The sequence below is a fragment of the Peromyscus californicus genome, unplaced genomic scaffold (genome assembly GCF_007827085.1).
Source record: "Peromyscus californicus insignis strain IS unplaced genomic scaffold, ASM782708v3 Scaffold_8__1_contigs__length_139910024, whole genome shotgun sequence".
Lineage (NCBI taxonomy): Eukaryota > Metazoa > Chordata > Mammalia > Rodentia > Cricetidae > Peromyscus > Peromyscus californicus.
In genome coordinates this window covers 48,704,704-48,722,997 of record NW_026294606.1, presented here as the reverse complement: position 1 = coordinate 48,722,997, position 18,294 = coordinate 48,704,704, and the positions used below count along the sequence as shown (strand labels likewise).

Below are 18,294 nucleotides of genomic sequence, written 5' to 3'. Positions count from 1 at the left end.
TGGTTTATTACAATAGGCATTTGGTTATTTAATTACTCTGAGAAGGGGTTTCTTCTATGGCGGGAAAGGACTGAACTGGATTTGCCATGGGGACCTGTGAGAGGCCCCTCAGGGAGTTTCCTGACCGGCAAAGGCAAAGGATTACCTTGTCTGTCCTGTGTTGATCTATGTTCATTAGTCCAGTGTTCACCTTCACCACACCTTCTGCATAATCCAGAAGGGAAGGGTGTTCTATTGCCATTGTTCCTTGAAGAAACATTGTTTCTAGGAATGCCCTGTTTACAGTCGCTTTTTAGGTGGCCTTGTTTACCACAATTAAAGCATCTGACATTATTATTTTTCTTCAAACCTCTAGAAATCACCTCTCTTATCCATGTATCATCGTGGTCATAAGATTTCAATATTAATTGTATCCCTGGTCCAATCCTCCAAGGGTGCTGATCTCACCTTTAACAGCCTGATTACCCTTTAACATGCTGCAGTGGCGTTCTCAAAAGCCAAAGATTCAATTATCTGTCTAACTTCTGAATTTGGTATCATTCTATTTACTGCTGAAGACAGCCTTGGTAAGAAATCCATGAAGGTTTCTTTTGGTCCCTGTATAACTTTCGTAAATGACTCAATTTTCTTCCCTGCCTCTTCAATTCTGTCCCACGTATTCATGGCTGCCTTGCAGCATAGAATTAGGGTTTGGTTATCATGTAAACATTGTCTTTGTATATCAGTGTAATTGCCTTCTCCAAGAAGTTGATTTTGGGAAATTTCCATACCTCTAGTCCTACATTGTTGTTCTATAGTCTTTGCTTCCTCTTTCCACTAGATCACCCATTGTAACTGTGGCCCAGCCTCTAGGACTGTAGCCAAATCTTTCCAGTCCTGAGGGATAATTCTATTACAAGTTGACCATGAGTTTTACATCTACTTTACAAATGGAGAATGCATACCATATGATATTATAGCTTCTTTAAATCTCGTCAAATCTAACATTTCCACTGGAGTCCAGTTAGCTTATACACACCCTTGAGCATTTGGCAGTTCCTGTAAGGTTACTGGGTAGATTAATGTTTTCTGTCTGGTAACCTTAGCTGTTTCTCTGTAACCGTATAATTCAATGCTGAGATAGGTTCACCTTTAAATTCTTCTGTCTGGGTCTGAATTTCTCTGTAATTTGTTTTAACAAGTTTTTCTAAAACTTTTATCTTGGCACTCAAATTGACCAACCTTTTTAATGCTAAAATAAAAATGATCAAGCAAATAATATTCATAATTGACACTATGTAAATCCCATCAACATTAATTATCCTCTCATTTAATTGTTCCATTTTCAGACTGCCTAATGTATTATCAAATAGAGACCAAATTCCTTCCATTGTAAAAATGTTTCCCTTTTTTTTTTTTTTTTTTTTTTGGTTTTTCGAGACAGGGTTTCTCTGTGTAGCTTTGCGCCTTTCCTGGAACTCACTTGGTAGTCCAGGCTGGCCTCGAACTCACAGAGATCCGCCTGGCTCTGCCTCCTGAGTGCTGGGATTAAAGGCGTGCGCCACCACCGCCCGGCCTTGTTTCCCATTTTTTAATGTGGGAAAAAAAATCTCTTTTAACTAATTTCTCCCTTTAAGATATCTTAATTGACTTATCAAGTCTGTTGACTGTGTAGAACAGTAGAATTAGAAGAAGGGAATTTCAAAGCAGCTACCTAGTGTGGTGGCAGTCCGAGATGGTAATCCAGAGAGAGCTCACCACCCACCAGGAGAGAAAAAGTCAAAGAGACTCAGCCCACATGGGTAAAGATCTGGCCACGTGCAACTCCAGCCTGAGCTGGGGGCCTTTAAGGCCACAAGTGGCTTTTTTTTGTAAATCTGTGCCCCACAGGTTGGACACCAAATGTAGCTGGAAGTTTCTCTGGTCCTGCCTGGCCCTGCAGTTGGGATGAATCTTTCCCACCCGCATCTCGAAGCACTACCCCAAAAGTCATGTTATATCATTAAAACAACAATAAAAAACTTGACTAGATTCTTAAAATTTTACTCTAACCAAGCCCAGGAAAAAGAATTCTACTTAACCAGTCACTAAAATCCTCTATTTTAAAAATGGTAGTCAAATCTTCTTGCTCTTATCTGAGATTTTTAGCTTTAGATCATGTCTAAGTTTATAAAAATGTAATTACTTTTTAAAAATTAAGATCTAATTCACAAACTGTAAAGTTTATCAGTTAAATTATATTCAGCTCACTTTTATTTTATTTCATTTTTTTTTTTGAGGCAGGGTTTTTCTGTGTATCCCTGGCTATCCTAGAACTCACTCTGTAGGCCAGGCTAGCCTTGAACTCAGAAATCTACCTGCCTCTGCCTCCTGAGTGATAAGATTAAAGGCATGTGTCACCACACCCAGCTCAGCTCTCTTTTAAAGGCTTGCAACCCAATAATTATTTCAAAGTACTAAAGTCTTGCAGCTTATGTAATTTTTTATATAAAAATCTGTTATTGGAAAGTATTGTTATTATTTATGATAGCTAGTTAATGAAGAACACACTGCATCATCACTGTAGTAAAGCTTGCTAGTAATCTAGCTCAGCACTTTGCATGACAGCCTGAAGATGACTGAGGGAATTCACTGTGTACCAATGGGGCAAACTCACCACGCTAGCCTGTGAGAGCTGAGGTACTGGCTCTGGAATTGTTGCTAATGACATCTGTGTAGGAAACCATTGTCCATTCAGTTTTTCCTACCCTTCTTGGACTTCTTTATGTCTTTTATTCTTAAAACAACCTCTTAGAGAAATGAATTTGTATTCCCTATGCTTAGTGTGGATGGGGCTTGAGAGAGAGAATTGTATGTGCATGGGCCAGTGTGAGTGTGCGTGCAGAGGCCAGAGGAGGACGGCAGGCATCCTGCTTTATTGCCTTGTATCTTATTCTTTTAAGAAAGTGTATCTTACTAAACCTACAGCGAGTCTGGCAGCCAAAAAGCCCCAAGATGCTTCTTTCTCTCCCCAGCCCCACAGCACTGGGTAACCAGCACACATGTGGCCACTCTGAGCTTTTTTACATGGGTGCTGGGATCCAAACTGAGGTCCTCAAAGCTTGTGCTGTAAGCGCTCCTACCCACTGAGACATTTCCCTAGTTTCCCAAGACATGCCATGTCCCTTTCTTCCCTCTTTGTCTTGCTTTTCCTTTACCAATTATCCCTAGTTAACTTGATCTCAGGTTGAAAGTGTGTATGGTCCCATTCCAGCCGGTGCAAGGGACTCCCATAAGCTAATGAGCAGCTCTGTTAAGGAAGATCATTCAAAACTGATGTTTATACCACCCTTGCTTGCTGTGGATTCTAAGTGTGCCATTGTTTAAAGATTGTTGTGGACATAAGGGCATTCATTTATGAATGTCATTTTGTTAAAAAAAATGGCAGTGAAATAATATTTTAATGTAGTTTGAAACACTGCAGTGCTATTAACATCCCTCCAACTAAAACCATTTCTTTCAGTGAAGCCCAAGAATTCATCAATATAAAATTTCCAGTCAACCATCAATCTTTATTATATTGCTATTATGAATAGATTCATCTACAATATTGTTTTTCTTTGTTAAGTAATTACATTGTTGTTTTGAAACCAAGTCTTTTTTTTTTTTTTTTACTGGATAGTGTATTATTAATTTTTTTTTAATTTTATTTTATTTTATAATATAATTTAATTCTACATATCAGCCACGGATTCCCTTGTTCTCCCCCCTCCCGCCCCCCTCCCCTTCCCTCTAGTCCACCCCCCATTTCCATCTCCTCCAGGGCAAAGACTCCCCCAAGGATTGAGCTCAACCTGGTAGACTGAGTCCAGGCAGGTCCAGTCCCCTCCTCCCAGGCTGATCCAAGTGTCCCTGCATAAGACCCAGGTGAAACCAAGTCTTAATGTAGCCAAGATGGGCCTTAAACTTACTATGTAGCTGAGATTAGCCTTGAATTCCTGATCCTCCTGCCTCTACTTCCAAAGCTCTGATATTACAGGAATGTACTGCCATGCCTAGATCTTCATTGCATATTTATTCATAGATTATTTTTAGACCCTAACACTACCTAAATCCTCATTTACTTTCATTTCGTTAGCATTTGCTGACTTTTGAATTTTTTTCTTAACCTAATGAGTTAGTCCAGGAATTCTCAACCTTAGCACTATAGTTACTTTAAGTTACATATTTTTTTTTTTTGTCTCGAGGGTTGCCCTGTGCATTGCAGGATGTTTTGGCAGCATCCCTAGCTTCTACCAACCAATGTTAGTGGTACATGAACCCTACCATGTGTGACAACCAAAAATAACTTCAGACATTACCAAATAACACCTAGAAGGGAGAAGCGCTCCCCATTGAGAACCACTGCTCTAATATAAGCATGTTCTACGTTCTAGTAATTTTCAGTGGGATGTTTTTAAAAACAAACTGCAGAAAGTTGTACCACTCCAACAGAACCTATTGTATGTTACTCTTGTTACACAGTTGCTTAGTCTGAGCTCTGTATGCCATGACTCCATGATGACCTGACGTTTCTTACTTTCTGAAAAAATAAAATTATAAATCTTGTTTTTCCCCAGATTTGATGTAGTGGCCAGCCAGTGCTAACTGGCTCAGTGTAGTAGATGAAAAACGATAAAAATAATGGAAAATGTAGCTCAGCAGAGCAAGCAGGCTTGGAGAAAGAAATGAGCTCATTCTTTTGAAATTGCTATGCTTGGTGCTGTGCTTGGTGCTGTGACATTCTCTACACAGAGGATGTGCTCAGATTCCAGCAAGTGCAGAGGCACTTTAGACAATATAGCCTAGTCCCTAAGAACCATACACACAGCTGCTTTTCTCAGAAACTGGCCTTCCAGGCCTGTGATTGGAAAGGCTGGTAATTGTTCACAGAAAAGATACAGGGACAACATTCACTTCTTTGTCATTAATAGTCTGTTCCAGAAAAAATGAACAGGAGTGAGTATGCTCAGTTTTATATTAATTGATAAAAATTTTAGTTAATGCTTAAGCTCAGAGTTGGTACATCTGAAAAGCAGTGTCAGTATTGCAAGTTTTCTCTCCTGTGCAGAATTTAGGTGTGTGTGTGTGGTGTAGACGTGGAAGGGGACTATGTAAGGGAGGAAGTAGTCTGGAGGGAAGGGGAGAAGAACAAAGGTAATAAAGAATATTTTCTTTCACATGCAGAATCTAATGTATCAACACATACACAACATAGAGACAGAAGACGGACTATCCGCAGGAGGACAATGGGCAGTAATGGGAATGAGGAAGGACAGGTGGGGATGATAGGAGAGGCAAATATAAGAAAATTACAGTGAAATGCTATAGGGAAATGCCGTAATGAAACATTTTGTACCCTAAAAGGTTTCATTTTAGAAAGCAATGGCCCCACCCTTAAAAAAAAAGTAAGTCTAAATAGTCTTGGTAAAGAAAAGAGCCATGTACCCAACTATATTCTCTCTATTCTCCCTCCCTCCCTCCCTCTCTCCCTCTCTCTCTCCCTTCCTCTCTCCCTCCATCCCTCCCTCCCTCCATCCCTCCTGCCTCTCTTTCTCTCTCTCTCTCTTTGTGTGTTCAGGTACATGCATATATGGGCCTGCTTATAGAGGCCATAGATCAACAGGAGCCCTCCTCAACTGGTCCCCATTTTTTGAAACGTGATCCCTTACTGAACCTAGAACTCACAAGTCAGCTAACTCGCATGGCCAGTGAACTCCAGGAATCTCTGTGTGTTGCCTACACATCGAGCACCCCAGTGCTGCAGTTACAGAAACACACCAGCCCACCTGGTTTTACATGCATGCTCTAATCAAACTTCTGTCGAATCAAACTTTTGTAGCAGGGACTTTGCCACCCGAGCCATCTTCACAACCCATGATTTCCCCTTCTTTAAAATTATGAACACTTTAATAAAGAGACCATTTTTGTGTGCTGGGTATGGGTGGGCCCTTAGGCTCCTGCTTTTGTGAAACTTTCATTCTAACTAGATAGAAGATAGTAGTCATTTAAGCAAGTAAATGATAAAGATTTTCTATTTAGAGATGATGAAATCACAATACAGTTGAAAATAATGTCATTCCAAGAATTTGAATAATATTTTAAATAAACCAAAGGACTATTTCTTCAATAATTTTTTAAGCAAGCAAAAGTTATGGGAAGTGGAACACAGTCTTTGTGTCTTTATTGTATTATTGGAATTTCTTCTCAGATCAGAGTTTCGACATTCCAGACAGAACTTTTCATTCTACAAACACAACTTGGCGCCTCTCATCATTCGAATCCATGACTGACGTGAAGGAGCTGATTCCAGAGTTCTTCTATCTCCCTGAGTTCCTAGTGAACCGTGAAGGTACACAGTAGATCGTTTTTCACATAGTTTGAAGGTGTGCAGTGGAGTTATAATTTTCCAGGAGTAAAAGTAGCTTTTCTAAGACTTGAAATTTGAATTTCTAGATAGGAGAGATTCATGGAGTTAAATGTATAATTTTATTTCGAGGTGAGATTGAGGATTTCTGATGTTTTTTAAGACTGGCTACATTTGGGGAACTATGGTGTGTTGTTGTTTTGGGGTTGTTTTATTTTGTTTTTTCAAGATAGAGTTTCCTTGAGTAGCCCTGGCTGTCCTGGAACTCCCCCTGTAGACCAGGCTAGCTTTGAACTCACAGAAATCCACCTGCATCTGACTCCTGAGTGCTGGGATTAAAGGTATGTGATACTACTGCCCAGCTAGGGGAACTGTGTTTTTAACTATTAAAATTATTTGTAACATCTATTTTAACTTTATTACACAATTTTCTTCTGATTATAAAAGTTACACTCATTAAAAAGTAAGAGTAAGCCAGTCAGTGGTGGCACACACCTTTAATCCCAGCACTCAGGAGGCAGAGCCAGGCGGATTTCTGTGAGTTCAAGGCCAGCCTGGTGTACAAAGTGAGATCCAGGACAGACACCAGAACTACACAAAGAAACCCAGTCTTGAAAAAACTTAAAAAAAATAAAGAAATAAAAAGTAAGAGTAAAAAGCAATTCTTTGAAAATGTAAGTTAACAAAAATCTGAATAATTTTATGAATGGGAGATAAAACAGTCTGTGGCTAGGGCTGTGACTCGGTTGGTGCTGTATTCTTCTGACATGTACCACATAAACCACATGTGGTTGTGAATGCCTGTGATACAGACTATGGGAGGAAAAAGAAAAAGCAAAGAAGGAAAACTCTCTAGGAAGAACTATCTACTAATCAAAAGTCAAAGGGTTTTCTAGGGAATAAAATCCAGGGCTGCCATGCCACTGACCTTGGCCACCTTTTCGACGCTCAGTCAACTCTGGGATGGATACTTTTGAGTAGTTTTCCTTAATTTCCTGTGACCTTTAGGAGTGTATGAAATTGAGACATATCTTTAGGTAAGTAAGTATTAGACAAAACACCTTAGAAGTTGTTGTATGCTGTCTTCTGAGGCTCTTTGGCAAGTTATTAATGCACTCAACCTGCTAATTACCCTGGAGCTGTTTCATCGTGTTGCCTGTCTAGATCACCTCAGTCTGGAGCTCCAGTGGCACGGTCATTTGCAGTACTAATATGAAAATATAAGTCAAATGTCAGCACCTGCAGCTTGGGGGAAACCCACATATGGATTTCAGTTTGGAGCTCATTTAAATCTACTGCCTGTTTTCTCTGTCTCTCATGTGTGCTCCTTTTATGTCTTTATGACACATCCCTCCAACACTTAGTGACTCAAAGCACCAATTAATTTGTTATTTATCACAGGTTTTGCAAGTCCAGGTCAACCAAATGTCCTTGGTTACATTCAGAGCTTAGAGTGCCAGATCCACAGTCCCTTCCCTTAAGTTGATCTGTGCTTTTCTAGACAGTCTCTCCAAAAGGGCTGGTTTGGGCTTCCTCACATACTATTTGGCTATTCAGGGATGCAAAGGCAGGTATTCTGAGACGGACAAAAGCTAAATGACCTTTTCCAACCTAGCCTTGTCAGCCAAACAGCATCCCTTCCTCAGCTCTTGCTCATCTCTGTCCATCCAGATCCAAATTGAGCACTCACGGGCTATCACTTGATGATACAGAAATAAGACCCAAAAGTATAGTAGTTAGGAAATACTGTAGCCTCTTTTTTTAAAAAAAATTAATCTTTATTGTTTTGTTTTATGTGTATGGGTGTTCTGCCTGTATGTATGTCTGCACCACATGTGTGCAGTACCTGCAGAGGCCAGAAGAGCATTGGATCCCCCAAGACTGGAGTTACAGACAGTTGTGAGCCTCCATGTGGGTGCTGAGAATTGAACACAAATCCTCTGGAAGCACAACCAGCATTCTTAACCATTGAGCTATCTCTCCAGCCTCTGTAACCTCTTATTAAAAATATAACTCCCTCTAAGGCTCCTCATGTCTTTTCCTGTCAGCATTCTTCCCAGTGCCCTTTATTCATATGTTCCAAGTGTCTCCTTTGTGATGTGCCCTAGGATCTGAAAGTGATTCAGTTCGTGGTCCCTCCCCAGCCCTTAGGCCACACTGGTCACCATTAAATAAATTAGGCCTTCCCACCAAGCCTATCCCTGACCTCCAGGATACGATAAAGATCCTGAGATGCCTACGTACAGACCTTGTATATACCCTCAGTTTATATTTTGTATCATATTCCAAAATGTTTACAAACTGGTGAAGAACCTTCATACCATACTCACACAATCAAGAAGCAGTTAGACAGTTTAATTTTTAAGAAGATCCTTTTTAATTTTTATTCTGCTCATAGTAGTTAGCTTTTCTATAGAAAAATCTCTATTCAAAGAGGTTTATTCGTTTTAAGAGACACTGTCTCCCTATGTAGCCCAGGCTGGCCTAGAACCCCCAGTATTCCCTTTTCAGCTGGACAAGGGTTGGATTGCAGGCACTCACTGCCATTTCTGGCTTTCAGACAAAGTCCTTTAGAACAGTGTTTTTAAATAAAAATTTCTGATATTTTTTACACTAGCAGACAAATGAAATGGACATATTAACACATATTCATATCACAAAGAGCCCTTTTAGTCAGCCAGGTGGTGGTGGCGCACTTGGGAGGCAGAGGCAAGCAGATCTCTTGAGTTTGATGCCAGCCTGGCCTACAGAGTGAGTTCCAGGATAGCCAGGGATACACAGAAAAACAGTTTCAAAAAACAAAGAAGCCTTCACACTTCTAGTGTGTTGTATTTTTTGTTGGGCCAGGAATGCTCATTAGAAAGTCAGAACAGACCTATCATTGCCCATAAAACCAATATACTATGACAACTCATTTTAGGGGGGTGTCTGCTCTGTAAGGGGTTTTCTGAACTACAGAATATTAATATATATTAAAAATATAGTGCTCAATTTATAAAAATACCAACAATCTAGAAATGCTTATACAAAGCTTTAATTTGATTTTAACCAAGTTTATAATTAAATAGGTATTTAAGCACTCAGTGTTTGAAGAGTTTGGTGAGCATGCTACTAAAATTCATGGACACTGATTTTCTGCTTTTTTGTCATCTTGTTAGAAGTGGACGAAGGGTAAAGTTGAAAGTCCCAGTTTGAAGTAGCTTAGTATCTATCCTCTCCCTGTTGGTACAAAAAGAAGTAGATGAGCAGTGATTCTTACTGTAGGGCAGTTCACCTTGCTGCTGCCGTCAGGGGTGTGGTGCCACCGACCTGTTTTCCAGAGCTCTTATGCTCTGTGGGCTGAATGAAGCATGCCTTGGCAGAATTAAACATTGTGGATTAATCTTCCTAAGGTTTTGACTTCGGTGTACGTCAGAATGGTGAACGGGTTAACCACGTCAACCTTCCTCCATGGGCACGCAATGATCCTCGGCTGTTCATCCTCATTCACCGGCAGGCACTAGAATCTGACCACGTGTCCCAGAACATCTGTCACTGGATTGACCTGGTGTTCGGCTACAAGCAAAAAGGAAAGGCTTCTGTTCAAGCCATCAATGTTTTCCATCCTGCTGTAAGTGACTCTTTTAAAAGAATCTCCACACATGTAAGTTAGAACCTTGATATTTTAAGGTTGGCTGTTAAGCTATTTCTTTAAAATACTCAAGTCATCAAAGAGGCAGTTACACTAAGCTGTTACTACTATTATGGAAGATTGTTCAGGTTTTATATTTACCTCTTTAAAAGTGTCTTAGATGCTATAGTTAGAGATTCTCCAAGACCACCCTCATATTCATTGATTTACTAAGTAAATATGTGGACTCAGTATGTAGCTATGATTCATGACAGTGAAGGATACAAAGCATAACTTGCCAAAGGAAACAAGCAGTGAACAAAGTCTGGGTAGAGCAAGGCACACACACCTGACTTCCCGACTAAACCACAGAGCATGCTCACTTTCTCCAGGTGCTTCCATGACACATGGGAAGTGGTTTCTGCCAGGGAAGCTGTCTAGAGATTCATAGTTCAGTATCTCTTTGGGAATGGTCTCTTAGAAACCATCTGTCTGATGTGTGCTGAAATCCCAGACCCAGAAGGAATCCAAGTGTTGAGCATGGACCACATTGTTTGCATAGTGTAGGCAGAATGAGCTATACTTGTCACTTAGGAAATGGTGGGAAGACTCATGAAATCCCAGCTCCCAGACACCAGCCAAGGAGGCAGCAGAGCTTTCCAGGGAGAGTGGACGGCTTGCTGTGTTAGTTCTTTTCTGCATACTACTCTGAGTGGCTGTTATGTTTTATGAAAGGCATCATTTTTCTTGATGACAGAAACAGTACATTCACCTTATTAGAGAATATGTAAAATGTAACTATCAAAAAGAGAAAATATGAGAAATAAGTTTTGCTTTCAGCATCTAGAAAAGCTTTTTATAGTATCTCTAATAGAAGGTATTTTTGGAGAGGGGAGCATGTTTTTATAAAAGGAAAGCATGATCATTTACCAAAACCACCTTCAAGGCTTTTTTCTGTCCCTGCTTATTATTCCAGTAGTTAAATATTAATCCTGTTTTTAAATCTTTTTCTCCCTGAATAATAAAGTATTAAATATTCTTAAGTCATGAGGTGTTGTTCTCCATGATTGTGATGGCCACTACTATCCGTATTTAAGACAGCTTCTAATTCCCTACAATTAGAAGTGTTGATTTCCACATGTACTAGTTTATGTTTCTGTGTAGACTTAGGAAACACTTACTATGCTAGGCTGTCAGGGTACAGAGGTAACAGGAAGAAGGTGGGTTGCATGGCCTGACTGCATGTGTTAGGAAAAGTTCCTGTGATATGGGTGAAAGGTCATGACTGAAGGACTAGGCGGTGAGATGGCAGAACACCAGAGAAAGGCATGCCTGACTCTGCCTGCTGCTACTCAGTGCAGACCAACAGATCAGCTCTTTTCCACTGCAGGACACATGGCTGCCCAGGTTTCCACTTAGCAAGGTGAATTGATTTACTGTGGGCTTGCTCTGCAGGGTGTCTGTGTAGATGATACAGATCTGAAAGTATTTGTAACAAATACAGCTAAGTGTACACCCCAAACCCTTACAAGGTATTCTGCATCTGAACTTGTTTATACCAGAAATCCATGCCCAAAGGGTGGTCCAAAGGTAAAATTCTCTTCGGAGTCCATTGTTCTCTGAAATTATGTTGGCTACCTCCAAGGCACCCTTAGAAGGGAGAATAAAACAGTTCTACAGTGGCTCTAAAAGAAGGTATTTATGAAGAGAGTGCTTTTTTTTTTTTTTTAAAGGAAAGCATTATCATTTGGTTTACAAATAAGAGTCTTACCAAAGACAGTAGAAAATAGAGGAGGAAAAGTCTTCCTTCTATCCATCTTAGGTTCCTTGTTGGGGACTCCACAACAAAGCAGAGATTAACAAGAGAAAAACATGAAGGCATACCTAATACAAACCTTTTTAGCACCAGAGCCTTCCTAAGGAAGGGACGCCCCCAACAAGTGCTTAGACCTGAGACTTTATACTAGAGCTGATGGAAAGGACAGCATTATGGAGTGTGTGACAAAATAAAAGCAATATGAGCCAAGCAAGTGAATGGCAAATAGCGAGGCCTTTTGGCTCATGTCCCCTGCGTGTGCCTTCATCATCATTCTTCAGATTTGAGGCTGCGCCTTTTCTCCATGGAGGGACATGTGGTGCTTCTGCCCTGCTTTAGGAGATGGTCAGAACTAGGTCTTATGAGCAGCTTCAGGGGAAGAGCACAGTCCTTCCTCACACTCTTCAGCTCAAACGCTGCACATGTCCAGGCACTGTGTTCTGAGGTAGCGTGTTCTGAGTGCCATCAAGTATGAAATAAAGGCAAAGGTCTGGATATAATTGCTGAGCTGCATTCATATTTGATCCTGAAATGCAACATTTAGAGCAATTATGAGTTTAAACGTTGACCTCAGTATACCTTCTTCTGTATACATTATTTTACATCATCTTTTCAGTAATTCTTATTTAAAATGTACCTAGAAACTGAAATATACAAGGTAATTCGTCTAACTGGAATGTTTTTCACTAAGTCTTTGAGACCAGTATTCTAAAAAGTTGAGTGACCATGAAGGTTATTTCACTTCTGAAGTGCCTTGGCAATCTTATTGTGACACTTGTAAGAATGTAAGAATATTATATACATGTGTGAAGATGGCTGTAATTGACTGGATGCTAAAACCTGGACTGTCCGCAGGGATGCACGGCAATAATGACCTGTAGCTTTAGAAAAGAGAAGTTCATGGGGCACACAGGACAGACGCTCGGAGGCCCAGTGCCAAGAAGGAACATGTCATGTCAGTGACTCACCCTGGAACCTTCCTTGGTGCTTTTTCCTATTCACTGCTGGTTTCCATTATGAACTCACTTACCTACACTGCAGTATAACTTCACTCTTGCCTTTTCCCATGCGTTACTTTGGACATGCAGTTTCTTCAGTAATTTACTCGATACCTTCTTTTACACTCTCGGGCCTTGAATTTGAGATGTTTTATAAACACATCTAATTAAAACCACTTAGACAAGATGTATTATTTTGTTCACACATTCAGAAATATTGGTTATCACTGTCTGACCCTGGTAAGACCAGTACAAATAAATTAACTTGATGAGAAACATCTTTAAATCATTTACACTCAAAATAGAGTATTGGTACCTAAAAAATGAAACAAGTGCTTTTCTTATCAGCATTTTAACTAACTCTGACATCACACTGCTGATGCCGTGTTCTTTGACTTTTTCTCTGCAGACATACTTTGGAATGGATGTCTCTGCAGTTGAAGATCCAGTGCAGAGACGAGCTTTAGAAACCATGATAAAAACCTATGGGCAGACCCCTCGTCAGCTGTTCCACACAGCCCATGCCAGCCGACCTGGAGCCAAGCTCAACATTGAAGGAGAGCTTCCAGCAGCTGTTGGCTTGTTAGTACAGTTTGCTTTCAGAGAGACCCGAGAACCAATCAAGGAAATCACTTATCCGGTACGTTATTTTGATTTCCGCAAAATTCAGCAAAACTTGATTGGATTCCTGCCATGCCTCTCACTTAGCTATAGGGGTGCAGACATGAATAGTGTGGTCCTAGCCTACAGATAAGCACCAGCCAGTGCAAGACAGCAGGGGCAGCTAGAGCAATGACCTGTGTGTGCATTGATTGCTGCATCAGTGACATGGAGAGAGCGCTTTGCCAGCCCAGGGAAAAGAAGCATTTTGGGGCAGACAGAAACTGTTCTCAGGGAGCACAGAAGGGTTATTGCTAGGGAAAGCCTCACCAAGCAGACTTCTAAATAGGATTGTGCAAATAAAAGGAGCCAGCTGGTACCTGTGTAAATGGCACAGCTGGGCCTGGTCACCATCTTCAACCAAAAGCACTAACCAGAGGTACCTCCACGGATAGTAGTAATGGGAAATATTGTCTCTGAAAATAGAAAGTATGCATAATCTTTGCAATGGAAAGCTGAAGCAAGCAGGCCTTAAACGGAAAAATAATTTTAACCTTCATTTAAGTTCTTCATATAAAAGTAGCATAAGGTACCAGAACTTAAATTGTAGAGTGCTGCAAAGTGTTTGTAGAAGGGAGCCACTGAAGATAAAAAGGGAAGGGAAGAGACCTTAGACATAAATCAAGCAATCTGCCTCAACTACACGAATCTGTGGTCCACCGTCAGTGAAGTATTTTCACAGACTTTGTTTTTGATCATGCTTTTGGTAAGGATATTGCTTAAATATCTTGGAACTATAGATGTAAATTTTGCATGCTTATAGCTCACATCTGTGAGTTTTGTATGTTAAATACAAACAGAACCTATTCAGTTACTAGAGTTGACCGAAAGACATTTACTAAGAGTAATGTTCTACTGTAACCAAATCACCAATGTTGAATTCTGTAATGGAAACTGGATTTTTATTTTGTGATTTTTTTTAAAGGTTCATGAGTCATATTAGCCATTACGAGAGTTGCTATTTTTAACTATAATGCTTTATTTTAACATGTCAGAATAATATAACAGTATATTCCTGAAATTTAATAAACTCCACTTAATTTATTACGATACTTACTGCTAATTAATAGGTAAGATGTTGTTGGTTTTAGGGGTTTGGTTGGATGATTTTAGCCTTTTGAAACAGGGTCTCACTGTATAGCCCAGACCAGCTTAGAGCTGGAGATCCTGCAGAGTGCTGGATTGCTTTATTCTCCTAGTGCTGGATTCTAGGCCTGAACTATGCTCGGTGCTAATTAGCTATTTAAGGCTGATGTATGTAAAAGCACGAGGCAGTCTATCTGCTGGCAGTGGAACGCGATGCCAGCCTGCCTCATTCCCACTGTAGGACGCTCACACTAACTGTTTCCTCCACCTGGCCCGTCCCCACATCCACCCCATGTGGATCTCTCATTTCAATAAAGCTCTGTTCAGATCTCCCCTCCTTTGAGTCCTCCCTGATCCCCCCCCCATACCCTCCAGGTCTAAGTCAGAAGCTCCACTGTTCTCAGTCATCTTCTCTCTGTTTTGCTTCTTAACGCTTTGAGTCCTACCATACAAGTAAGTGCTTGTTTAGTCTGTCTGTCCAGCCTCACCTGAATGCAGCACCATGGGAAAATGATGTTGTTTGACTTGCTCCTCACTGTGTCTACAGATCCTAGGGCAGTGCTTGGCACAGAGTGGGCATTCACCATTTTACTAAATGAATGACTTCTGAGGCAGGTTCTTTAGAGTTCAGCTTGCTTTCACTTCTGTGTCATGTGCAGTGGCATTTATGTCCCAGCCTGTCTTTGCTTGAACCACAGTGGGACCTCCCACACAGTGCTGTGCCATGGCCTTCAGGTGGTAGCTCCACAAGCTCTGACACACAGCAGCAATGCTGTGCTGAAAAGTGTCCTCCACACAGCCCAGCTGCACGTGTGTGAACTTCAGCTCATTGTGGAAGTTAGTCAGAGCTGTACGAGCAGCCCTTAGGGAAGGCACTCTTTCCTTATGCCACACAATGTAGAACAGCATTAGACAATGGCTAGTGTGTATATGTTACTCAAAACTGGTTAGCTTTGTATATAACTCAAGAAGGCTTAAATTCTGCAATTCATATGAGAGAAAGTTTCAGGCAAGGAATTATGAATGGTCAGTCATAACCAGAGTCTAACACCACTTTTTAGTGATTTCAGTATAGACAGGCTGAATAAAGGCTTTAGAGAGAAAACTTGTTCTCAAAATACCCGTGTTAGCCTCTCTCTTCCCAGGAACACTCCTGCCACTCAGCCTTCCCAAAGATGCCTGCTCTAAGACTCCTCCATGCCATCAACACAGCATATTACTCTGTCCTGTGAGTGGTCTAAGTGAGAAGAAATAGAGCATGACTGCCGTGCCTTTTAAACAATTGTATGTAGGTCAACAATGCCTGTTTCTTCACTCAGATGGAAAAATGAGATAAAGTACATGGAAAAAATTATTTGATATTTTTATGGAAATGACTGGAATTTGTTTAGTATATTGTTTTTATTAGGTTTGTGTAGCATTTACTCTGAAATTTTGAAAGTAGAAAATAAACTTTTAAATATCTAAAACAGAGAGAATCCATTAAGAAGAAGAGATTAGTAGAATTTAACAGTCAAAAAGAGAGTGAAGTCATTGGAAAAACTCTGAAGCTGTTTTCTCCCCTGCTGGATTTCCTTCTTGATGATTGTTTTTGCTTGGATGGAGGAAGGTTTGGGTCCTTGTTGATGGCAGGTGTGTGGCCATCCCTGCTACAGTCCTCTCTCGCCTCTGTGTACATGGCCTGCTGCTCCTCAGGCCCATCTCTTCCTTTGTTCTTGTTGGACAACACTGTCTTCTCCAGGATTTATGAGCACTCTCTGGAGCACTGGGTGCTCTAGCCTTCTCAGTATACTCCATTAGTCAATTCTGAGCATCCACTGAGAACCTGCGGTGGTCTCGACGTACATGAAGCAGGGGTCTCCTGATTCCCAAACTTGTGGCTGAGTGAGCTCTTCTTTGCTCATGTCTTCATTTCTATCATATGTACAAGTGGCTTGTCAGCCTTCAAAGTCAACCCACTGACACACCAACCTTAGGAATTTTAGCTAGCCTAAAAGAAACGTGTCTAGTAAAACTTTGTTTTCTTTGTCGAATTTCAAAATTGTTTGAATTAGTAGCAGGCATTTCCATTCAAGCTAGGCCAGAAGCACAGAACAAGAATCAAATAAACACTTTTTTTTATGGTAAACATGGGGAAATAAAATCTATAACACAATTCTTGCCTCAAAGAGTTTATAATCTAATTTTTTTCTGTTTAGAATGTATATTGTAATTAATAATCTATCACCTTTTATTTAGAAATCATCATAATCTTGACTTTCCTTGGTTGCAGAGCCCTTTGTCATGGATAAAAGGCTTGAAGTGGGGGGAATATGTGGGCTCCCCCAGTGCCCCAGTACCTGTGGTCTGCTTCAGCCAGCCCCATGGAGAAAGATTTGGTTCACTTCAAGCACTGCCCACCAGAGCCATCTGTGGTTTATCTCGAAACTTCTGTCTTCTGATGACCTACAGCAAGGAGCAAGGTAAAGTGAGCCGTAGTGAGGATCAGCCTGGGCATCTCTGAGGAGATTGAACTGTCCCCAGCTCACCTGTGCTGATGCCTTGTTTGACTTCTAATGTTGCACGGTCTTTGGTGAAAAGCTCTGCTCAGTATTGTTACTTTTTCAAGACAGGGGTTTCTCTGTGTAGCCCTGGCTGTCCTGGAACTCACTTTGTAGACCAAGCTGGTTTTGAACTCAGAGATCCTCTAGTCTCCACCTCCCAATTGCTGGGATTAAAGACATGTGCTGCCATGCCGGGTTGAATTGTGTTTACTTAATGCAGGCTAGGCATTAAAATGTAGTACATTTTAAAAAATGAGGATTAAATGCAGTGCTATTTAAAATGAAAGGAGACTGAGGGAGTTGAGAACAAATGTCTGTGCTCACAGGATGAAAACATTGTCAGTCTGAGAGAAATATGCATATTCAAGCTCTCGATTTCTAAGATGGACAGATATATTTAAGAGATAGATCCAGTGCCTCAGAAGATGCAACTGTGGGTTTACACATACTGATGGGAGTGATAAGTACTCACAGATGCCCTGAAAAGCAGCTCTTCTGGTTCCAGCTCAGTAGCATTGAAATGTGGAACAGGACTATGTGGTGTGGGTCATTTCGTAATTCAAAATGTCACCCCAGATACTGGAGAACTGAGGACCTCCCTCTGTCCTTCCTGCTAACATTCTCTTGTACAGAGGCTCTCCTGCTTGACCTAAGCATGAACATGAATGCCTGGGGATACTCATGTTCATGTGAAGTTGCTGAACACTAGCCTATGCTCTGTGCTCCTCCTTTAAACCTCCTTTGTCAGCATCCTTATCACTCAGCATTAGGGGATTTAAATGTGTCCCATGTAATTCTCAACCTAATGTATGTCTGTCACTAAATCCTGGACCCATAATGTGCCTCAAGAGCTGTGTTCATTCTGTAACTTCTGTAGAGTGTGGGCTTGGGATTTGTCAGTCTAGGTGTGTGCATGAAAATACTTACACTGTAGCCTCTGGAAGCAAAAGTTTGTTTGTTTGCATTCAAGCTCTACTGTTTATTACCTGTGTGGTCATGGGAAAGTTACCTGAAGCCTTCCAGGTCCTGACTTTTGATCTATAAAAATGGGAATACCAAATGCCTTCCCTCCCAAGGTGAATTATTGTGAAGACTCAAAATGCTGTATGAGAATGGTTAGCATGGAGCCTGGATCATTATAAGTACTAATACTTATGAGACTCTATTAGACTTTAACCTTCCTGAACCAGGGATTGTCAGGGTTCACTGCTTTTACC

General features: G+C 40.8%; 1 protein-coding gene across 4 annotated transcripts in view; it reads left to right on the top strand.

Annotated features, from left to right (window-relative positions):
- Positions 1 to 18,294, top strand: part of Lyst (lysosomal trafficking regulator) — a 158,115-nt gene that overhangs the window by 124,871 nt on the left and 14,950 nt on the right. For all 4 annotated transcript variants that reach the window (XM_052726905.1, XM_052726902.1, XM_052726904.1 and 1 more), the window contains exons 43-46: positions 6,209 to 6,349; positions 9,757 to 9,974; positions 13,198 to 13,428; positions 16,807 to 16,996. In XM_052726905.1, the coding sequence (XP_052582865.1) occupies positions 6,209 to 6,349; positions 9,757 to 9,974; positions 13,198 to 13,428; positions 16,807 to 16,996 (780 nt within the window). The remainder of the gene's footprint in view (positions 1 to 6,208; positions 6,350 to 9,756; positions 9,975 to 13,197; positions 13,429 to 16,806; positions 16,997 to 18,294) is intronic.